This window comes from Lichenostomus cassidix, chromosome 27, assembly GCF_008360975.1.
Source record: "Lichenostomus cassidix isolate B80296 chromosome 27, HeHo_3.0, whole genome shotgun sequence".
NCBI lineage: Eukaryota > Metazoa > Chordata > Aves > Passeriformes > Meliphagidae > Lichenostomus > Lichenostomus cassidix.
In genome coordinates this window covers 3433359-3453746 of record NC_139507.1, presented here as the reverse complement: position 1 = coordinate 3453746, position 20388 = coordinate 3433359, and the positions used below count along the sequence as shown (strand labels likewise).

Here is a 20388-nt window from a genome sequence, read left to right as displayed (position 1 = left end):
CTGATTGGGCGGCTGGGTGCTGCGGGCGCGGGGGGTGATGGGAGTGGTAGTTCTGGGGGTGACGGCGGGCGGGGGCGGGAGCGAGTGTGCAAAGGGTGGGGTGGAAAGGGGGGCGAGTGTGCAAACACCGCGGTGAGAGTGCAAGCACCGCGTGGGTGAGCAAACGGGGAGAGTAGGCAAATACGGGGTGTGTTTTGGGAAAGCATGGGGGTGAGTGTGGAAACAGGATTTGACTGTGCAAACACCGGGAGTAAGTGTGCAAATAGGGTGAGTGTGCAAACACGGGGGGAGTGTGAAAATGGGGGGTTGCAAACACCGGGGTGTGCAAACAGGGAGGGTGTGCAAATAGCAGGGGTGTGGAAAATGGGGGTACAAACACGCGGGAGAGGAAGGGTGCAAAGATGGGGTGGGTGGGTGTGAAAATGAAGGGTCGTGCAAAAATAGGGTGAGTGTAAAAAGGGGTTGTTCAACCGCGGTGAGTGTAAAAACAGGGAATGTGCAAACAGACTGCAAAGGGGTGAGTGTGTGAAGGCTCTGGGGTGGCAGCACGGGTGTTCCAGCATGCCCGTGTGTGTGTGCAGGTGTGCAAGTGTGTGCACACACACGGGATTGTGTGTGTGCACGTGTGTGTATACATGCACAGGTGTTCCTGCACACGCACACACGTGAACACAGGTGCACACACAGGTGCGTGTGAGCGCAGAGGTGTGCACGTGTGCACGTACAACCACATGTGTGCACTGAGGACTGCGTGTGCACAGGCAGGTGTCTGCACGCGTGTGAAGGCACAGGGGTGTGTGTGAGTGCGTGTATGTTCCTGCACACGCATACAGACACCAACACCCCCGGGCAGGTGTGCACACAGGTACCTGTGAGGGGTGGGCACACATGGGTGTGCATGGACATGTGCTGCAGACACGCGTGTGCACACACGTGTCACAGCCATGGGCCTGGGCTGCCCCCCACCCCCTCCCTGCAGTACCAGCAGCTAAAAATATCCCCAGGGATGGTGCCAGCCGTCGCCATGGCAACAGGAGGATGGGGAGCAGGGCCCGGGGGGCAGCCCCCCAGCCCCCCAGAACCTCAACACCCTCAGTACTCCCACCACCCCAAAACCCCCAGAATGCCCACAGCAGCCCTCCAGCACCCCAGCGCCACCCCAGCCCCCTAGAACCCCACACACCCCCGGGCCTCAACACCCCCAGCACCCCCAACCCAAACCCTCAGCACCCCCAACACTCTCAGTACCCCCAGAACCCCCCAGGGGAGAACCCCAGGGGAACCCCCCAAGGCTCAGGAGCAGGGTGAAGGCCCCCAGGGTGCTGGGTCACCCCCTGCCCCCCCGACCCTCCCAGCCCTGCTCGGGGGGGTTCCACGGCCCCTTAATTCCCCGGTTAATCATTCATGGGGCCGGGGCGCAGCAAATCCCCCCATGCCGGGGCCGGGATTAGGCGGGTGAGCGGCTGCCCAGCCGGCGAGGGGCCCCAGCAGCGGGGGGGGACCCCGGCAGCGGGGGGGTCCCGCCGGGGGGAGCCCTACCCATGAGGAGGGATTTCCTGTGCAGGGGGGGCCCACTCCCCACAGCTGGCGGGGGAGCAGACACCACGGGGGTCCCCAGGCTGGAGGGGATCGAAGCAGCCCTGCTGGACACCCGCCTTAGCACAGCACTCCCAAACTTTGGGGGCAGAGGGTGCTGGTCCTGGCAGGACGGGGGGGTGGTGGGGTGTATTCTGGGGGTCGCAACCCCCCGGGGCGCCGCGGGGGCGGCCGGGCGGGGGGAAGGCGTCGAGGCCTCGGCGCCTTGGCAGGGCGCCCCGGCACAGCTGCCTCCGGCCCGGGGCCGGGGGGGCCGGAAGGGGCCGGGGCCGTTCCCAGAGCCGGGGGCAGGCGAGGGGCGAGCGGGGGCCAGCGTGGGGGGCTTCCCCTTCCCACGGGGTCACCGGGACGGCCAGGACCTCTGGTGCCGCATCCTGCTGGGGGGCACATGGCTGGTTCCTGGTGTTTGGTGGGGTGTGAAGGATCTGATCTGGGGTGGGGGGACACCACCATGGGGCCATCTGGACCCCGTGTTGGTGCCCGGTGCTGCCCTATGGAGGTGTCCAGTGCTAGGGATGGAGATGTCTGGTGTCATCCCCTTTCGGGGGGTCTGGGGGGGCTCCAGTGCTGACTCGGGGCTATATTTAGTGTCTCCGCCGCAGAGCAGCGGGATGAATTTTAATGAGCATGTTCCAGCCGACTGCCTGCGCCCCGAGAACAGCGTGGCCCCTCTGCATCCCAAATCTCCCTGCATCGGGGTCTGCCTCAGGGCATGGGGTCCTCACCCTGCTGGGGCAGCACAGAGAGACCTGTGGTGACACTGGGGGCTCCTCAAGGGGACAGGGGGCTGGTGATGAATGTGAGGGGTGCCCGGCTGTGCTCCAGAGGGGCCTCAGGCAAACCCCAGTCCTGCCTCGGGTTCCCCGCTGGGATGGGGGATTCCAGGCAGCCTCGCGCGGGGGGATTTGGGGACATGACGTGGTGTTGAGGTGGCAGAGCCCCTTGGGGCAGGGGCAGGCGAGCTCGGCCACAGCCTTATCGCGGACAGACGGTTGCGGGGGGCCGCGGCCGCGCCGTGTTTGCCGAGGATAAAGTGTACGGAACAGGCGGGGAGGGACGGGGGGGCCGTCACGCTGCTGCTGCCCCGCCACGCTGGGACCGCCAGCCGTGTGAATGAGGGCCTCAGGGTGACGCAGGGACCAGGGGATCCGGGGGGACTATGGGGACGACAGGACTGTGGGGACCAGGGGCAGCAGGAGGTCCAGGGGTCTGTGGGGACACCCACCAGCAGCCCCGGGTGTCATTCTCCCCCATGTCCTGGCTACCCCTGTTCCCTAGAGATCACTGTCCCCTAGGGAGTCCCATTAACTGGGGACCACTATCCCCAGAAACTACCGTGCCCCGGGGACCCCCATTCCCCGGGTAGCACTGTCCCCTTGTTGTCCCCATTCTGAGCAATACCGTGCCCTGCGAGCCTCTGGCCCTCGGGGACCCCCCTTCCCTGGGGGTTGCCTGCGCACCCCGAGTATGAAAATCATCCCCTGAGTACACCCCTCCCATGGAAACCTTCATCCCTTGGGGACCCTCCTTTCCTGCAAGCCTTCACGCCCGGGAGACCCCCATCCCCCTCGTCCCCTGGGTGTCACCGCACCGCCTGCGCAGCCCAGGGAGGGGCGTACCCACGGGGCTGGGGGGTAGGGGCAGCCAGGCTGAGCCCTCCGGGGTCCCAGGGCCGAGCTCCGGGGCGCCGGGCGGGGGTGGGGGTCGGCAGAGGCGCTTTAAGCCCGGGCATGACGGGACGTGTAGTCCGGGGGAGAAAAAGGGGGGGCTGGGAGCAGGGGCTGCTGGGAAGGGGGTGGGGTGGCACGGGCGGGTCGGGGGGCTCCGGGGGGCGACCCTCAGCGCCCTCCCCATTGAACCCTCCGGGCTCCCTGTGCGCGCCGCCACCCCCGACCCCACAGCGGCTCAGACTCCGGCCCCACAGCGGGGTACTGCCCCCCGTCCTCCTCAGTTCCACACATCCCCCGGGGGGCGCAGGGGCAGGGCCCCCCGACGTGCGGGTGTCTTGCCGGGCCGGATCCTACCCGGGGCGGTGCGGAGCTGGGTGGGACCCCCGTGTCCGATGTGTACCCCCCCTCCAGGGCCGGGCTGGGCACCCCAGGGCGTGGAGTTGCTCCCTGCCCCGTGGTCACTGTCCCCAACCGCCGTGGGTACTGTCCCAGCTCTCCATGAGCATCATCTCCGCCACCCCGCGAGGGCATCGTCCCCAAACCCTCCTGGGTGCTGTCCCCAAATCCTGTGGACAGCATCTCCAGTCCCCACTGTCACTGTCACAGCATCCCCGTGGGCACCGTCCCCAGTTCCCTGCGGGTGCCGTCCCCTGCCCCCGTGACCCGGTTGTCACTGTCACAGTATCCCCGTTGGTGCTGCTGCCAGTCTCTGTGGGCATCATCCCCATCCTGCCATGGGCATCCCCCTGGGCCTTCCTGGCCACCGTCTCCGGTCCCCCTCGGGTACAGCCCCCCACGCTGTGGTCACCATCTCCCGTCCCTTGTGTCACTGTCACGACATGCCCGTGAGCACCGTCCCAAACTCCTGTGAGCACCAGCTTCACCCCACCAGGGGCACCATCCCGGGGACCCTGTGGGTACCATCCCCAGCTTCCAGTGGGTGCCATACCCAACCCGAGTGGGCACCTCCCCTAGCCCCCCCTGCATACAGACCCCCACCCTGTGCTCGCCACCCCCCGTCCTCATTGTCGCTGTCACCACATCCCCGTGGGCACCGTCAGGGCTCCCATCACGCACCCGGCCACGGACACCGTCCCCACCCCGTGATCCCAGTGTCCCGCGCTCCCCATCCCGGGGCCACCCTCCCCCGGTACGCCTGGACCCCGTCGCTCCCCCGTGGGTCCCCACGCGGGGCCGGGCGCGGCGGGTGCAGGGAGCGGCTGCGGCCGGCGGAGGGGGCTGCGGCCGCGGCGGAGCGGAGCGGGCGGGCGGCGGGGCCGGGGGAGGGAGGAGCCAGCGCCGTTCGTCCGCCGCCGCCGCCGCCGCTGCGCCCCGCTCCGCTCCGCTCCGCGCCCCGCACCGCCGCTCCGAGTCCGCTCAGCGCCCCGCACCACCTCTCCGCGCCCGCCGCCGTCGCCCCCAGGTACGGCCCGAGCGGCCCCGCCGGCCCCCCCGGCCCCGCCGGCCCCCGGTTGTTTACCGCCGCCCCCCCCGGGCCCCCCCGGCTGAGCACGGGCGCAGTTCGGTGCGTGGAATGGGGGGGTGAGGGGCGATCGGGGCGGAAGGCTCGGGACCCGCGGAGGGCTCGGGGGCCGCGAACCGCGAGGGAAAAACACGGGAAAAGATTTTTTTTCTTGGAAAATCCGGGCGTTTGGCGTGGGGCGGGGGGGCCGCGTTCCCCCGTGGGGGCGGGGGGGGCACCGCGCCCCCCACCCCCACCGCACCCGCCGCTGCTGCATGCGGGGCACGGCGCTGCCCCCCGCCCGCCACGCTACGCCACGGGGGCAGCCCCCCCCCCGGCCGTGGCCCCCCGGCCCCGCGGCCCCCCCGTGGCCGTGGCGTGGCGGCGTGGCGGGGTCCGGGCCGCGGCGTGGCTCTGCGGTGATGGGCGCGGGGCCGCGCCGTGGGCAGGTCGCGGGGCCGGGCCGTGGGCAGGCCGTGGCCCTGTCGCGGCGGGGGGGGGGACCGTGGACGGCCGGGCCATGACGGCGCCGTGGGGTGTCCGTGGGGGCTTTAGGGGGCCCTGTGGCCGCTTCCCCGCACCCACCCCGCAGGGCGGCAGGAATGCTGCGATTTTTTTATTTTTAAAATTTTAAAATATTTTTTAATTTTTTTTTTTTGCGCCCCGAGCAGAGCGCGGGGGGGGCGGGGGGGGCGGTTCGGCCGCTCCCGGTTAGGGCGGGGGCAGCGGGGGGGCGTCCCCGGTGCGGCGGGGCGGGGGGGGTTCGAGCCCCGCACCGCGGGCTTCGCCCTGAGCGGGGCGCGGGGCGTGGCGGGGACTCCCCTCCCCACGGCGCCCCGCAGTCCCGCGGGGTGTCCCCCTCCCCAACCCCGGGGGGGCGGATCCTGCCCCCGGTCCGGTGTCGCCGCCGGGGCGCAGGATGCAGTCCCAGCCGGACTCCGGTGCGTCCCCCCTGTGCGGTGCAGGGAAACTGAGGCAGGGGCGGGCGGGCGCCACGGCCAAGGTCACCCCGGGACCGCGACCTTCAGCCGTGACCCCCCCGCCGAGGGGTGCCACCGGCACCGACACCGGGAGCAGCACCGGGAGGCCGGGCTGCGCCTCACCCCGCCTGACCTCCGACGGCACCGGGGACCCCCGCGGCTCCGCTGGAGCGAGAGGGGGCTGGGGCCGCCGTGGGGCGCGGGCAAACCCCGGTGGAACCGGTTTGGGGGGCTCCCCCGCCCGGGGGTCTTGGCGCAGGGTGGGGGCGCGGCGCGTCCCCCCCTCCCCAGCGCAGTGCCGTGCGGCTGCGTGTGCCCCCCGCAATGGTGCGGGCCCCGCACCCCGCTGGAGCGGGATCATCGCGTGGGGGTTCTCCCGGGCACCCCTCACCCTCCCGCGGCCGTGACCTTCGCGGGGCCGCGGCGTGGTCGCTCCGCGGGCGGGTTCCCGGAGGGGGGAGCGCGGGCCGCACACGCCCGGTGTCCCGCACCCTGCGGAGCAGGGACGGAGGGGCTGCGGGCGCACCCCCGGACCCCTCCTGGCGGGCGGCGGCTGCAGGAAGCGGGACCCCCCGGTCTCCGCTCCTCGCCCCGCGAGCGCATTCCCGGGGCAGCGGAGACCGAAGCAGCGGCGGGACCGCCCCGGGGGTCCCATCCCGCGGACCCCCGGCCCCGCCGGAGCCCGCGCAGCCGCCGGTGCGTGGGGGCGGGGCCGGACGCCTGGGTCCCCCTCCGGACTGGGGGGGAAAGGAGGAGGAGGAGGGTATGCGGTGTAGGCGAAGGCGGGTGCGGGCTGCGCTCCCAGGGCCCCGCTCAGGGTGGATGCGGGCGGGGGTCGCAGCGGGGTCGAGTCCCCCGGGGCGGAGCCGTTCGGGATGTCCCCGGCGCTGCAGACCCTCGGGCAGGGTCGGGTGACTGCAGGAACACTGCGAGGACTGTCCCCTGTGTCCCCTTCTCAGGGGGGACGGGCTCCCCCGGGTGGTCTCAGTGCCGTGTCCTGGTGCCCGTTCCCATGTCCCGGTGCCTGTCCCTGTGTCCCCTCTTCGGTGCCCATGCTGGGCACCTCGTGGCGGCCGCCTCCCCCCTTCAACCAGGGCCCCCCGGGGAGGGGAACCAGGAGCCTCCCCCCCCTTGCACGTGAACTGGAGCCCCCGATTTAGAAACGTCCCATGCCGTGCCAAGGGCTGAGAATAGCTCCCAGCGTCCCGGCACACCTCCCGGGGCCAGGGGCACCCCGCGGGGCTCAGGGCCCCCAGTGCCCAAAGAGCTGAGACTGGGCACACTCAGCACATGCCAGGTGCCCGGGGGTCACCGTTGGGTGGCCTTCGTGGCCTGGAGGAGCAGTGACATAGGGAGGAGGCACATCCTGTGTGCTGGCACAGGGGACATGGTCCTGGGGATATGGGAGTGTGGCTCTTCTTCTGCCGAGCAGGTCTGGTGGGATGGGAAACTGAGGTGGGATGGGGAAACAGAGGCACAGCTGAATGTTTGGACACTGCAGGAAGGAGCAGCCAGTGTGGCCTTGGTTGCATGTAATGTCATTGGGAGTCCTGTGGGGTTTGTGGGGGCTGCAGGGCCAGGTGCAGGTCATGGTGGAGGTCCCCACTGTGGCAATGCAGGACCCGTCAGACACAGGACCCGTCGGAGGCTCGAGGTCACAACGTGGGCGCCCAGTCAGTGTCAGGGCAGGTCACTGGCCCTGCAGCCACCAGCCGTCATACGAATGGTGGCTTCTCTGAGCCACGAGCCACAGGGAGGACACAAACCCAGGTTATGCCACAGCATAACCCGGACCCCACATGTGTGGGGAGGGGCACCATGCAGGGCTCCCGTGGCACTCGGTGGGCTACCCTGATGTCAGGCCCGTGGCATCCCCCTTGCTCGGGCTGCCCAGCTGCTGCGCATGCCTGGGATTCCTGCAGCCTCCCAGCACAGCACTGCACGGCACGGCACGCTGTCCCCACTGCCACACGTGCCCACAGCGCTGGGCACCGCATGGCACTGGGCACGGTGTGCTGGGCACTGGCACAGGTGTGTGATGAGCACACAGCACCGGACGCAGACACGCGTGTGGCACTTGGCACAGCCTCACACACGGGCATCGGCGCGTGCCGGGTGCTGCCAGCCGTGGCACGGCAGGTGCCCTGTGCCTGGCCACACTCCCACGGCACGGTCCTGCCAGCCGGTGCAGCCAGGGTTCCTCAGGCACAGGCAGATCTGTACCTCCCTGGTGCCCACCGTGATGCCACAATGCCCGTGAGGACACTGCCCCAGTGCCCACATAACCGGGCATCACTCGCCGGTGGCCGCGGGTCTGCCCTGCCCCCAGCCCGCGCTAATCACACTAATTGGCACCGTGGCTAAAGCGCTTAGGCCCTCACCTCTCTGACCCGGCTGGCAGCTGGGCGGGGGGGTGCTGGGACCCCCGGAGCCCATCTGTGCTGGGGGGCAGGGACACGGCAGTGGCCCCATGGGGAGGCCCGGGTATCTGGTACCCACGTCTGGCTGCACAGCGGCGGTCAGTGCCTTTGTGGAGGGGTGTCCCGTTGGCTGGGGTCCCCGTTCTGGGGGTCCCCGGGGGTGCAGTCTATGAGGAGCGGGGTGCTGGGTGCCCCCGGTGGGGCGAGGTGGCTCCCGCCGCCGGCCCAGCCCCGGACTTTGCCCCCGGGTTGTTTTCAGCCGCCTGCAACCACCCGACTCAGCAGAAACGCTCCCCTGGGCGTGGGGCTGGGCTGGGGGGGCGCCGGGGGGGCTCCCGCCGGCTGCCACCCCGCTCCCACCCAGCACCCACCCAGCACCTGGTGCTGCAGGTGGGACGCGCAGGTTTGGGTGCCGGCGGCGCAGGGTGGGCTGAGACCTGACTGCGCTCATCACACGTGTCCCGCTGGAGGAGGAGGAGGAGGAAGAGGAGGAGAAGAGCCGCCTCCCGTGTCTGTCTGTCTGGGCCGCCCCAACGCGCCCGGGATTCCTCGAGTGACGGTTCCTGGAGCGGCACCGCGGGCTCCGCCGGGTGATCCCAGGGGTGCCGGTGATCCCGGGGGTGTGAGGGGGCTGCTGGGGTGGCGAACCCCGACTTAAAGCCGCTGCCCCTCGGCTTTAGCCCTGAGCCTCTCTCTTTTGGGGCTGCACCCACCAGGCCACCTCAGTGGGGAAACTGAGGCAGGGGCGGCCGAGCCCACCCACCGCACAGTGGCTTTGGGGACACCCCGTGTCCCACCCCATCCGGCTTTCGGGACGCCCCATATCCCACCCCACAGTGCTTTCCCACCGCGACGGCGATGCACCCCGAGCCCCACACATGCACCGAGCGTGTCGGGGCTCTGCCGGCGCGCGGGGTCCCGGGGGAGGGGGGCGGGGGGCGGCGGGGGGGCCGGTGCCCGGCGGGGGCCGCGCAGCCCTGGATCCCTGCCAGTGCCTATACTTGGAAGTTCTCCGCGCGCCGTTCCCATATGGAACAAACATTTGCTGCAGCCCCCGGCTCTATAGGTACCGCCGGCCCCAAACCCGGCCTGGGGCTGCGGCGAGGGGCGCCCTGACCCCCATGAGCCCCCCGAGGTGGAGAGTGCACCCCGGGATGGTGGGATGCGCGGCGGTGCCTCAGTTTCCCTGAAGAGGCTGCTGCAGGCGACGACCCCTCCTCAGGGGGTCTGGGGGACTCCTCGTGCGAACCCCCCGTGCGATGCGGGGTGCTCTGCGCACCCATGGGTGCAGCATCCCTCGCCTCCTCATCCCTCGCCTGTCGGGGGTGTCCCCGGCCGGGGGGGCGGCCAGGGGGGCCGGCCGGGGCGCCCCGTGGCGTGGGGGTGTCGGGGGGGCCCCCAGCTCCGTCCGCCGCGTTTTAAATCCGCCGGAGGAATTTCTGTGGCGGCCAAGACAAACGTGACCTACTTTCTGCTGTCCCCGCGCGGAGCGGAGGAGCCCGGGGCTGGGCACAGCGCCCGCCGCGGCCCCCCAGCCCCCCCGGCGTGGGCTGCGGGCCCCCCGCGCCCCTCACACCCCTCCGCGCCGGGAGGGTCACCGGGGGGTCACGGGGGGGGCTTGCGAGCGGGGCCCCCCATCCCACCGGGGTGCTGGATGGGTGTTGGGTATCCATGGGGATGTGGAACAGGGCGGGGACGAGCAGCCGGGGGTGCTGCCGCGGTCGTGCTTCAGTGTCCCCGTCATGGGGGGCCGTGAGGGGGTCGGGGGGTGCCCCCCAGTGCTGCCCGGGCCCTGACCCCCCTGCAACGTGTCTTTGCCACAGCAGAGCTCGCAGAGGAGGGATCGCCTGGACCCCCGGCGCCCCCCACGCTGTAAGTCGCCACCTACCCCATAAGTCACCCCTCACCCCATAAGTCACCCCCCTACCCGTTAATCACCCCCAACCGCAGATTTGGGGGTGTCAAAATGTGCCATGAACACATCAGGGCTCGGTGTGGCCCCTGAGTGCAGCATCCGAGGGGTTTCCCTGGGTGGTAAGGGGCTACCCTCTGCACCCCCTCCTCAACGGGCTCCCCCCACCTCTTGGGGTGCCCCCCAGCCCTGCCCTGAGGGTGGGGGCAGCTCCCTGTGTGTGCTTGTGCTTTGCTGCACACTCACAGCCCTGGGCACGTTCTCACACAGCCTTGCACTCCTGGACGTGCTTTTGCATACCCACCTACACCTGTGCACACTCTCACACTGCCTTGCACCCCTGTGCACACACCTGTGCATGCTCTTGCACAACCCTGCTCAGTCTCACATGCCTTCCATGCTGCCACAGCCCTGCACACCTGTGCATGCTCTCACACGCCTGTACATGCTCTTGCACACCCATGCACAACACTCTCACATGCTGCCACAGCCCCGCACACCTGTGCATGCTCTCCCACAGAGTGGCACACCTATGCACACACTTGCACACCTGTGCACATTTTTGTACATCTGTGCACGCTCTTCCACGGCCCTGCACACTCTTTCACTGCCTTAATGCTCTCACAGCTTGTGCATTTCACCCCCGTGTGCACTCTCAGCCTCCTGTGCACACTCTCACCCCGCTGTGCACACTTTCGCCCCACTGTGCCCTCCAGCCCAGCCCCGGTGCTGTTGCACACACCCTGCACGTCGCTCCCTCCTCGTGTTCTCGCACGTCCCTCGTGCCCTTGCCCAGCCCTGGGCGTCCTTGCACACTCCACACGTTCTTGCACGCTCACACCCAGCCCTCCCCGGTGGCCGCAGCTCCTGGGAGTCCCCCATGGCTTCACACCCCTCCCCAGGGGTCCCCTCTGCGTCCCCCATTGCTTCTCCCCTTCCCCCTCCCAGAGGTCTGGACTGACCCTCCTGTCCCGCAGGGTCCGGCCCGGGATGCTGCGTGGTGCTGAGCACTGAGGGGCACCATGGGGTGCGCGGCGTAGCCCCCCGCCGTGGCCCCCCGGCCGTGGCCCCCCCACCGTGGCCCCCGCGTGGCGCCGGAGCCCCCTCGGTCGGTGCTGAGCGCTCCTTGATGGAATTGCGGTGAATGGAACAGAAGCCCAGCACCCTGGACCCGCTGTCGGAGCCAGAGGACACCCGGTGAGCCCCAACCCCAGCACAGGAACACATGAGGGACACGTGTGGCACCGCACCTGGCATGTTCCCGTGCATCCCTCTGTGCTCTGTGTGTCCGAATGCTGTGTGTGTCCCCAAGTGTCCCCATGCCTGCTGCACCCCTGTGCCGGTGTATCCCTCTGCCCACTGTGTCCCTTATGTTCTCATGCCGGGTGTGTCCCTTGTGCCCACTGTGTCCCTTGTGTTCTTGTGCCCGTTGTGCCCTTGTGTTCCTGTGCCCGGTGTGTCCCCATGCATCCCTGCATGGCCATGTATGTGTCCATGCCCTGGGTATCCCCTGTGTCCCAACGTGTCCCTGTGTGGTCATGTATGTGTCAGATCCCGTGTGTCCCCTGTGTCCTGAGTGTCCCTTGTGTCCCTGTGCCCACCGTGTCCCCGTCCACCCCATGTGTTCCCATGCATGTTCTGTACTTGAGTGTCCCCACGCCCTGTGCATCTCCATACCTCGGGGGTCCCCCAGCCCCCCTGTACCGCCCATGTCCCCAAGTGCCCCTATGTGCCCTCACGTTCTGGGTATCCCCACATGTGCCCACGTCCTGGGTGTCCCCTGCACCCTACACGGCACAAGGTGTGTCCCTGCGTCCCCACACCCACATGTCCCCACTCGTGTCCCCTCATTGTGTCCCCCCCAACTCCTGCCTCTCCCAGCCGCCCACTCCCCGCGGGGGGTATTTGGGGCCCCCGGTGGGGGTGGCGGCGCGGGGTCACCTTGGGTTGGAGCCCCCCTGGGGGACAGCAGGGTCCCCGGGGCGCTGCCCGCCCCCCCGCAGGTGCCGATCGATCCCCGCGGCCAAGAGCCCCCCCGCGGGGACGGGCGCGCGCGGACCCCCGCCGCCCGCCATTGGCTGAGCCCCCGATGACGTCACTTCCCCGCTCAGCCAAAAGGACATTTTGTCTTTGACTGTGAATGAGCCCCTCCCCCACCCGCCCCTCCCCCACCCTTCCACCGCCCCTCCCCCACCCCCCACCCTTTTCCTTCCCCTCCCCCACCCGCCACCCTTTCCCTTCCCCTCCCTCTCTTCCCCCCCCAGCCCGATCCCAGCCCCCCCGGCGCTGCCGTGTCCCGGAGGGGGAGTCCCGGGAGGGGTGTTCTGGGTGGGGGGTCCCCAAGGCCCTCTCCCCCCTCCCTCATCCCGCACCCCAGGGCCGAACCCCACCTGTGACATCCCCGCGTTGGAACCCCCGGGCGGCAGCTGCCCACCTCCCAGCAGAGAAGGGGGTCCGAGGGGTGTTTCGGGGGGTGTTGGGAGTTGGGGGGCAGCCGGAATCCGTGGGCGCCGTCCCAGCCTGTCCCCCCCCCTCCTGCAGGTGGCTGGATGGGAAGCGCAAAAGAAAGAGCAGCCAATGTTTGGTGAAGAGCAGCATGTCAGGTACGGGGACCCTCAGCACGCCCTGAACCCCCCCGGGCACCCCATGGCCCTGCTGGGCACCCCAGCACCCCACGTGCCACTCGCCGGGCTCTGCAGGCACCCCGTGTCCCTGGTGGGCACCTCAGGGGCCCCAAGTCCTTACCCGGGACCCCTGGACACCCCATGTCCCTGGCGGACACCTTGGTGTCCCCAAGTCTCCTCCAGGCACCCCAGAGTGCCACGGACACCCCATGTCCCTGGCAGGCACCCTGGCGGCCCCAAGTCCTTGCCAGGGTCCCCTGGGGACCCCAAGGTGTCGCCTGGGTCCCCCAAAGTCCATGGACACCCCTTGTCCCCCATGGGCACCCCAGGATTCCTGTGTCCTTGCAGGCAGCCCAGTGTGCCACGGACACCCCCTGCCTCGACTGGGTCCCCTGGAGTCCCACGGACACCCCATGTCCCTGGTGGACACCCCGAGAGCCCCATGTCTCCCAGGCACCCCAGAGTCCCGCGGACACCCCACTCCCATGCCCTCAGCTGCACCCCACATCCCTGCAGGGTCTCCCGGGGTCCCAGTCCCCCACGTCCCCTTCGGTGCCCCGTGGGTCGGGGCGGTGCCATCGGGGCGGCAGCGCCCTGGGGTGGGCGATAAGGGGGGCCCCGCGGGCTCTGCCCCCCGCCCTGCCCCATTCCCCGGCGGGGAGCGGCCGGCGCCGGCGGGAGCTGCCGGGGGGGCCGGGGGGAACCCGGGCGTCCGGCTCCCGCCCATCCCCTGCACCCGCCCCGCTCCGGGAGGGAGGGAGAGAACACCCGAGGACCCCCGAGCACCTGCAGAGCGCCAGAGTGGGCTCGAGGGGTCCCCACGCCTGGGCTTATGGGATCCCGGGTGGGTGGGCGGTGCTGGGGTGCTGGGGACACCCCCCGAATTATGGGTGCTCTGTGCAGGGGGGACCCAGACATCCAGCCCTCTCCCCATCCCTCCCACCCTTCGGGGACCCCCATTTCCAGACCCCCAAAGCACGAGGGTGGGCTACCCGGGACTGCCCCGTGCCTCATGGATGATCCGTGCCTCAGTTTCCCTGGGCGGTTGGTGGTGGTGAGGCTGGGGGGATCTGGCGGGGGGTGGTCCCCGGGCTGCCAGGCAGGGGGACCCCGGACAATGGCGGGGACAGTGGGTCTTTGTGTGCTGGGTGGATGGGGACCCCCCCCGCTGCCGGTCCCCGGCCGGGTAATGGGATAATGGGGGCTTTATTGGTGTGGGGGGCTCAGACACTCCCCACACACCCCCGGTGTTAACCCTTCCTGTGCCGGGGCAAGGGCAGTGGTGGGGCAGAGGGTGGTGGGTGCAGACTGAGGGGAAACTGAGGCACGGGGAGGGGAGGGCTCACTGGGGGTCCCTGGCGTGGTGTGTGTGGGGATCCTTGACGCAGGGTTCTGGGGGTCTCTGATGTGGGATACGGGGAGCTCCAAGGGTCCCTGACTTGGGGTGCCCTGGGGTTACCCTGTCATGGAGCACCCCGGGGGCCACTAACCTGAGGTGACCTGGGGGTCCCTGACATGGGAATTTCTGTCATGGAGCACCCCATGAGTCCCTGCTGGGGGGGTCCCTGCCCCGAGGTGCGCTGGCAGTCCCTGACCTGGGGATCCCCGCAGGGTACATCCCTAGTTACCTGGACAAAGATGAACAGTGTGTGGTGTGCGGGGACAAGGCCACCGGCTACCACTACCGCTGCATCACCTGTGAGGGCTGCAAGGTGAGTTGGGGCAGGGGGCATGGAGGGCTCAGGGGGGCTCAGCAGGGCTCACTGTGTCACCCCTCCCGCACCCTCCCCAGGGATTTTTCCGTCGGACCATCCAGAAGAACCTGCACCCCACCTACTCCTGCAAGTACGATGGGTGCTGCGTCATCGACAAGATCACCCGCAACCAGTGCCAGCTCTGCCGCTTCAAGAAGTGCATCTCCGTGGGCATGGCCATGGACCGTGAGTTGGGGGGCACGGGGGGGCTCGGCTGGGGGGGCAGGTTGGAGTCCTGGCACCATGGGGCACGTTGGGGTACCTGGAGCAGCCGGAGGACCAGGCTGGGATGTCAGGCACAGGGTGCTGTGATGCAGCAGTGGGGTGGGATGTATGAATGGGGGGTCCTAGCTGACTGGGGGGGTCCCAGAGGATAGTGGTGGGCTTTCAGGGGGTGGGTTGTGGTCCTGGTGCTAATGGGGTGGGTTGGGACGCCCAGAGCAGCCACAGGAGGAGTCTGGGGAGTCACCACGGGGTGCTGTGCTGCAGGCATGGGATGCATGGATGAGGCAGTCCCAGCTGGTGGTGGGGTGTTCCCGGCTGATTTTGGGGGTCCCGGCAGTGGTGCTGGATGACTCCAAGCGGGTAGCCAAGCGGAAGCTGATCGAGGAGAACCGCGAGCGGCGGCGGAAGGAGGAGATGATCAAGTCCCTGCAGCATCGCCCCAACCCCAGCGCCGAGGAGTGGGAGCTGATCCATGTCGTGACAGAAGCCCACCGCAGCACCAATGCCCAGGGCAGCCACTGGAAGCAGAAGCGGAAATTCCTGGTGAGGGGATGCAGTGGAGGGACTCTGTCACCATCTCAGCCCCCCACCCTGGCCCCCAGGCCCGGCCAGGATCTGCTGAGCACTCGCACACTCGGCACACACATGGTGGCAGTGCCAGGGTTTGGGATGTCCCTGGTGTCCTTGGCCAGTTGTTGGGGGTTGGGACATCTCTCAGTGTCCTTGAGCTGGTCACCCCCAAAGGGTTCAGGGGTGAGCTGTGACCGAAGGGGACAGCTGTGCCCGCGGGTGGCCCCGGCCCCGGCCATGCCACTGGCCCTGTCACTGTCACTGTCCCTGTCACGCAGCTCCCTCTCCTGGCTGCTGCACCAGCCCTGCCACGAGTGTTCCCCAGTGACGTGGAGGCCCCAGAGGGGGGGCAAAGTCACATAGTCACATCACACCCACCAGGGGGATCCCAGGGAGGGGAGACAGGGGTGCACAGCACCCCCAACATGCTGCCCACCATGGGGGTCCTGTGGGGGACTCATGGTCACACTGCACCCTCATATGCCACTGTGCATTGTAGGGATCTCGGGGAAAAAACAGTCACCCTGCACTCCCAAACTCTACTGTCCACCATGGGGAACACAGTCACACCACACCTCCCAATGCTCCATCTGCTGTGGGGGTCCCAGGAGTGACACAGTCACACCACACCCCCCAGTGCCACCATGGCAGTCCCAGGGGGCACGTGGTGACATCACACCCCCTAACACCGCCATGTTCCCTGCAGCCTGAGGACATCGGCCAATCCCCCATGGCCTCCATGCCCGACGGGGACAAAGTCGACCTGGAGGCGTTCAGCGAGTTTACAAAAATCATCACCCCGGCCATCACCCGCGTGGTCGACTTTGCCAAAAAACTGCCCATGTTTTCAGAGGTAATGGTGTGCTGGGGTGTTTGGGGGGTCCAAGGTGGCATGCCACGGTCTGAGTCACATCAAACCCACCCAAAACTGCCTCCGTGCCCCCCCAGCTGCCTTGCGAGGACCAGATCATCCTGCTGAAGGGGTGCTGCATGGAGATCATGTCGCTGCGGGCAGCCGTGCGCTACGACCCTGAGAGCGAGACGCTGACGCTGAGCGGGGAGATGGCAGTGAAGCGGGAGCAGCTCAAGAACGGCGGCCTCGGCGTTGTCTCTGATGCCATCTTCGACCTGGGCAAGTCCCTCTCTGCCTTCAACCTGGACGACACCGAGGTGGCCCTGCTCCAGGCCGTGCTGCTCATGTCCTCAGGTGTGTGCGCACACGGGTGATGGGGGAATGGGGTGAGTACCCCATGCCCGGGGAGTCAGGGTTGGGTGTTGGGTGGGCACCCTAATGCCCAGAGTCCTCAGTATCCTGGGGAGGTGTTGGGTGGGCACTCTGATGCCAGAGCCCCCCAGCAGCTTCAGGGGAAATTGGGTGGGCACCTCCATGCCCAGAGACTGTCCATGGGGATTTTTGTGTTGCCCACAACCCCCTTGCCCACAGTCCCCAGCATTTGGAGGTGCATTGGGAGGGCACCCCAATGCCCAGAGTTCTATCTTGGGGGTGTGTTGGGTGGGCACCCTGATGCCGGAGCCCCCAGAATTTGGGGATGCAATGGGTGGGCACCCACCCCAATGCCCAGAGTCCACCCCTGTCCTGGGGGTGTTGGGGGGGCACCCTGATGCCAGAGCCCCCCAACATCTTCAGGGTGCATTGGGTGGGAAACCGTGCCCCCCTGGATTTTGGGGGGGATTTGGGGTGGGCACCCAATACCCAGGGGGTGCGTGGGACACTCAGCCCTGTGGGAGGGAGAATCCCTGCAGATGCTGGACTGGGAGAGGGACTCTTCCATGGGTAGAGAATGCCAGGCCAACAGGGAGAGGTTTAAGCTAAAAAGAGGATTGTGATGGAATATTGGGAAGAAATTCCTCCCTGTGAGGGTGGTGGGGCCCTGGCACAGGTTGTCCAGAGCAGCTGTGGCTGCACCATCCCTGGAAGTGTCTGAGGCCAGGCTGGACAGAGCTTGGAGCAACCTGGACTACTGGAAGGTGTCCCTGCCCATGGCAGGGGGTGGGACTGGATGAGCTTTGAGCTCCCTTCCAACACAAACCATCCTGTGATTCCACGATCCCCTGATGATTCCCTGATTCCCGCAGACCGGACGGGGCTGATCTGTGTGGAGAAGATCGAGAAGTGCCAGGAGACGTATCTGCTGGCCTTTGAGCACTACATCAACTACCGCAAACACAACATTCCCCACTTCTGGCCCAAGCTGCTGATGAAGGTGACGGATCTGCGGATGATCGGCGCCTGCCACGCCAGCCGCTTCCTGCACATGAAGGTGGAGTGTCCCACCGAGCTCTTCCCCCCCCTCTTCCTCGAGGTCTTCGAGGACCAGGAGGTGTAGGGCTGACACCCCCCACCCTGTGCCCCCCCCAACCCCGCTCTGGCCCCCCCAAGTCTTTCTCGTCCCCCTGTAAGGACAAGGGGATGCTGTGCCCAGGGTGGGGGTCCTGCTGTGCCCCTCAACGGCCACCCCCCCGCCCCAGGACTTGACGAATTTTGTTTGTTTGCACAGGGAAGGGCCCCGACGGTCGAGCGTTCCCTTTATTGTCCTTCTCTTCGTAGATTATTATTTTTTAAGCATTTATTTCCCTCCCTGAGAGGCTAAAATATTAAACTAACTGCACTTTGGAAGGAGGAGGAGGAGGAGGAGGAGGAGGAAGAGCAGGGAGGAGAGGAGGGGGCTCTGGGCTGCACAGGGAGAGGCTGCCCCGGCCGGGGGGGCCGTGGCCATATGCACTTTTGGCCGGGCAGCAATTTGGGGGGCGGGGGTGGGGACCAGGGCCCCCCCCATAGCAGGGCAGGGGCTGGGACCCCATCCCCCATAGTGGGGTGAGGGCCAGGACCCCCCCATAGCAAGGTGGGGGCCAGGACCCCCCCACACACAGCAGGGTGGGGGCACAGGGGGGGCACAGCAGGGGCGAGGGGGACCCCAGCCCATTGGGGTGCAGGGCTGGTGGACCCCCCAGCCTACTGGGTCCGCCCCGGCTGGGGTGACCCCCCTGTGTCCCCCCCCTTATCCCCAAAATCGGGGCCAGATTTGGGGTTTTGGGGGTTCTCTTGTCTTTTTTTGGGCTGAGAGGAGATGATTTTGTGCCAAGCGCCACGGATGGTGGGCGCTGCAGGACGCTGGGGGGGACCACTCCCCCCCAAACCCCCCCAACTTTTCCGTTGTCCTTTTTTTGTTGTTTTTCCCCTCGTCCTCGTGGGTTTTGTCGTGTCCGTCAGGAGTTGCAAAGGCCCCGGAGGCGCTGGCAGGGGGGCGGCGGGTGCCCCCCTGGGACCCCCCACTGCACTACTGCCCCGGCCCCCCCGGCAGCAGCACTTTGGGGGGGCTGCACCCCCCAACCACCCCCCCATGCTCCCGGGGGGGCTGGGCTGAGGTGGGGGCCGGCAGGGGGGTCCCACAGGGGGCTTGGGGGGGGAGGGGGGCACAGCTGCGAGGGGGCACCCGGGAATGGTTTTATCACCTTTTTACCCCCCCCCAAATTTAGGTTTGTGAATTTTTTCTTACCTCAGGCGGAGGCCGAGGGGGGGTGCGGGCCGGGGGGGCCGGCGAGGCAGGCCGGGCCCACCTAAGCTAATATATATATATATATATATAAATATATATAAAATATATAATTTTTGTAATTAAAAAAAAAAATCTTTTTACGGGTCGTTTAAAAGCAGAAAATCCCAACACCAGACACGTCCCCCCACAGGCACAGGGGGCCGGGCTGGGCTCCCCCCACACCCCAGATCCCCTCAACCATGGGGGTTGTGTCGGGGGGCCCTGCCAGACCCCCTGCAGCTGGGTTGGGGGGCACAGCGGGGCCGTGGCACCCCGGGGTGCCCTGGGTGGGGGCATCTGCCCCCAGCCCCAAGTACCAGCGCCGGATTTGACCTTGGTGCAAAATGTCTTAAACCCCCACCCGGGTGCCTGGCTCGGGGGGTCCCAGCTCGGGGGTCCCGGCAGCACCGGCTGCGGGCGGTGCAATAGGAGCCAAACGCTAACGCCCGCACTGGGGGGGCGCAGGGTTTGGGGGTTCACCCCCCCAGCCCTGGCAGCACCGGCCCCAACACGTGCCTTCGGGCCACGGGCAGGGCTGTGGCACCCGGGTGATGCCCCCCGTGCCCGGTGGTGCCGTGGCCGTGCCATGTTGGTACCACGGCCATGCATGTTGGTGCCGTGGCCGTGCCGGTGCTGTGGCCACGCGTGCTGGTGTTGTGCCAGCGCCGTGGCTGTGCCATATCGGTGCCAGTGCAAGGCACGTTGGTGCAATGCCGGTGCCACGGCCACACGTGTCGGTGCCGTGGCCGTGCCATGTCAGTGCCATGGCAACTCCTGTTGGTGCAATGCCGGCGCGGTGCCGTGGCCGTGCCGGTGCCGTGGCCGTGCCATGTCGTTGCGGTGCCGGTGCCGTGTCCCCGCGCTGCCCGCGTGTTCCCGCGCACACTCCGTGTGACGCCGCGCGCTCCCGTCGCGACACGGCAGCGCCGTCGCGGGACGTGTCTTAATCAGCTCCCGTGACCCCCCCCGAGCGGCCACACGGCGCCCTGGGGCAGCTTGTCCCGGGGTGGGGGGCTCAGCCCGGCCCCCCCACACCGCTGCCCCCCGCACGCCCCCCAACCCTGCACTCCCCCCGCGCCCCCCCGGGCCGTCCCCGCGTCTCCGTCTCGCGTCGCCATCGCACGTCCAGCATCCAGCGTCGGCCCCGGGGGGCCACACCGGTGCCCCCCACCCCTGCGCCACCTCCCCCGGGCCACCCCCGCCCCGCGTCCCTCGTCCCCGCGTCCCCCGTCCCCCCCCAAGCACATACCTCATGGCTCCCGGAGCTGCCCCTGCCCGCGGGCGTCGAGCCCGGCCGGCACCTGGCCCAGCACAGCCCCGGCACGGCCCGGCTCGGCTCGGCGCGCCCCACGCGGGGTCCCCCACTATGCAGGGTGCCGGGGGGGCCGCGGCCGGCGTCGCTGAATGTAGGGGCGCGGGCCGGGGGGGCCGCGGAGCCCCCGTGACAATCACAGTCTGTGACGTGCGATTTTAAACCCTTTTGTGTTTTGGTCAGGATTTTAAAGAAAGATATTTTTATGGTAATTGTTGCTGGTCTATTTTACTATATATTTATGTAATAAATATATGATGAAAAAAAAACCAACCAACCAAACCCCCCCCCCAGACCCACCCCCCA

At 68.2% G+C, this 20388-nt stretch overlaps 1 protein-coding gene across 2 annotated transcripts; it reads left to right on the top strand.

Annotated features, from left to right (window-relative positions):
- The first annotated feature begins 4541 nt into the window (after positions 1 to 4541).
- Positions 4542 to 20294, top strand: THRA (thyroid hormone receptor alpha). Of its 2 annotated transcripts, none has more exons than XM_085040044.1 (10): positions 4542 to 4689; positions 9955 to 10000; positions 11018 to 11237; positions 12582 to 12643; positions 14276 to 14376; positions 14457 to 14604; positions 14981 to 15186; positions 15920 to 16066; positions 16162 to 16420; positions 17311 to 20294. In XM_085040044.1, exons 3-10 carry the CDS (start codon positions 11185 to 11187, stop codon positions 17559 to 17561), a joined length of 1227 nt encoding a protein of 408 aa, XP_084896170.1. In that variant the 5' UTR covers positions 4542 to 4689; positions 9955 to 10000; positions 11018 to 11184; the 3' UTR covers positions 17562 to 20294. The 2 variants fall into 2 exon arrangements, with proteins under 2 accessions (XP_084896170.1, XP_084896172.1); XM_085040046.1 differs by having other exon boundaries at positions 4550 to 4689; positions 9952 to 10000.
- Positions 20295 to 20388: the final 94 nt, after the last annotated feature.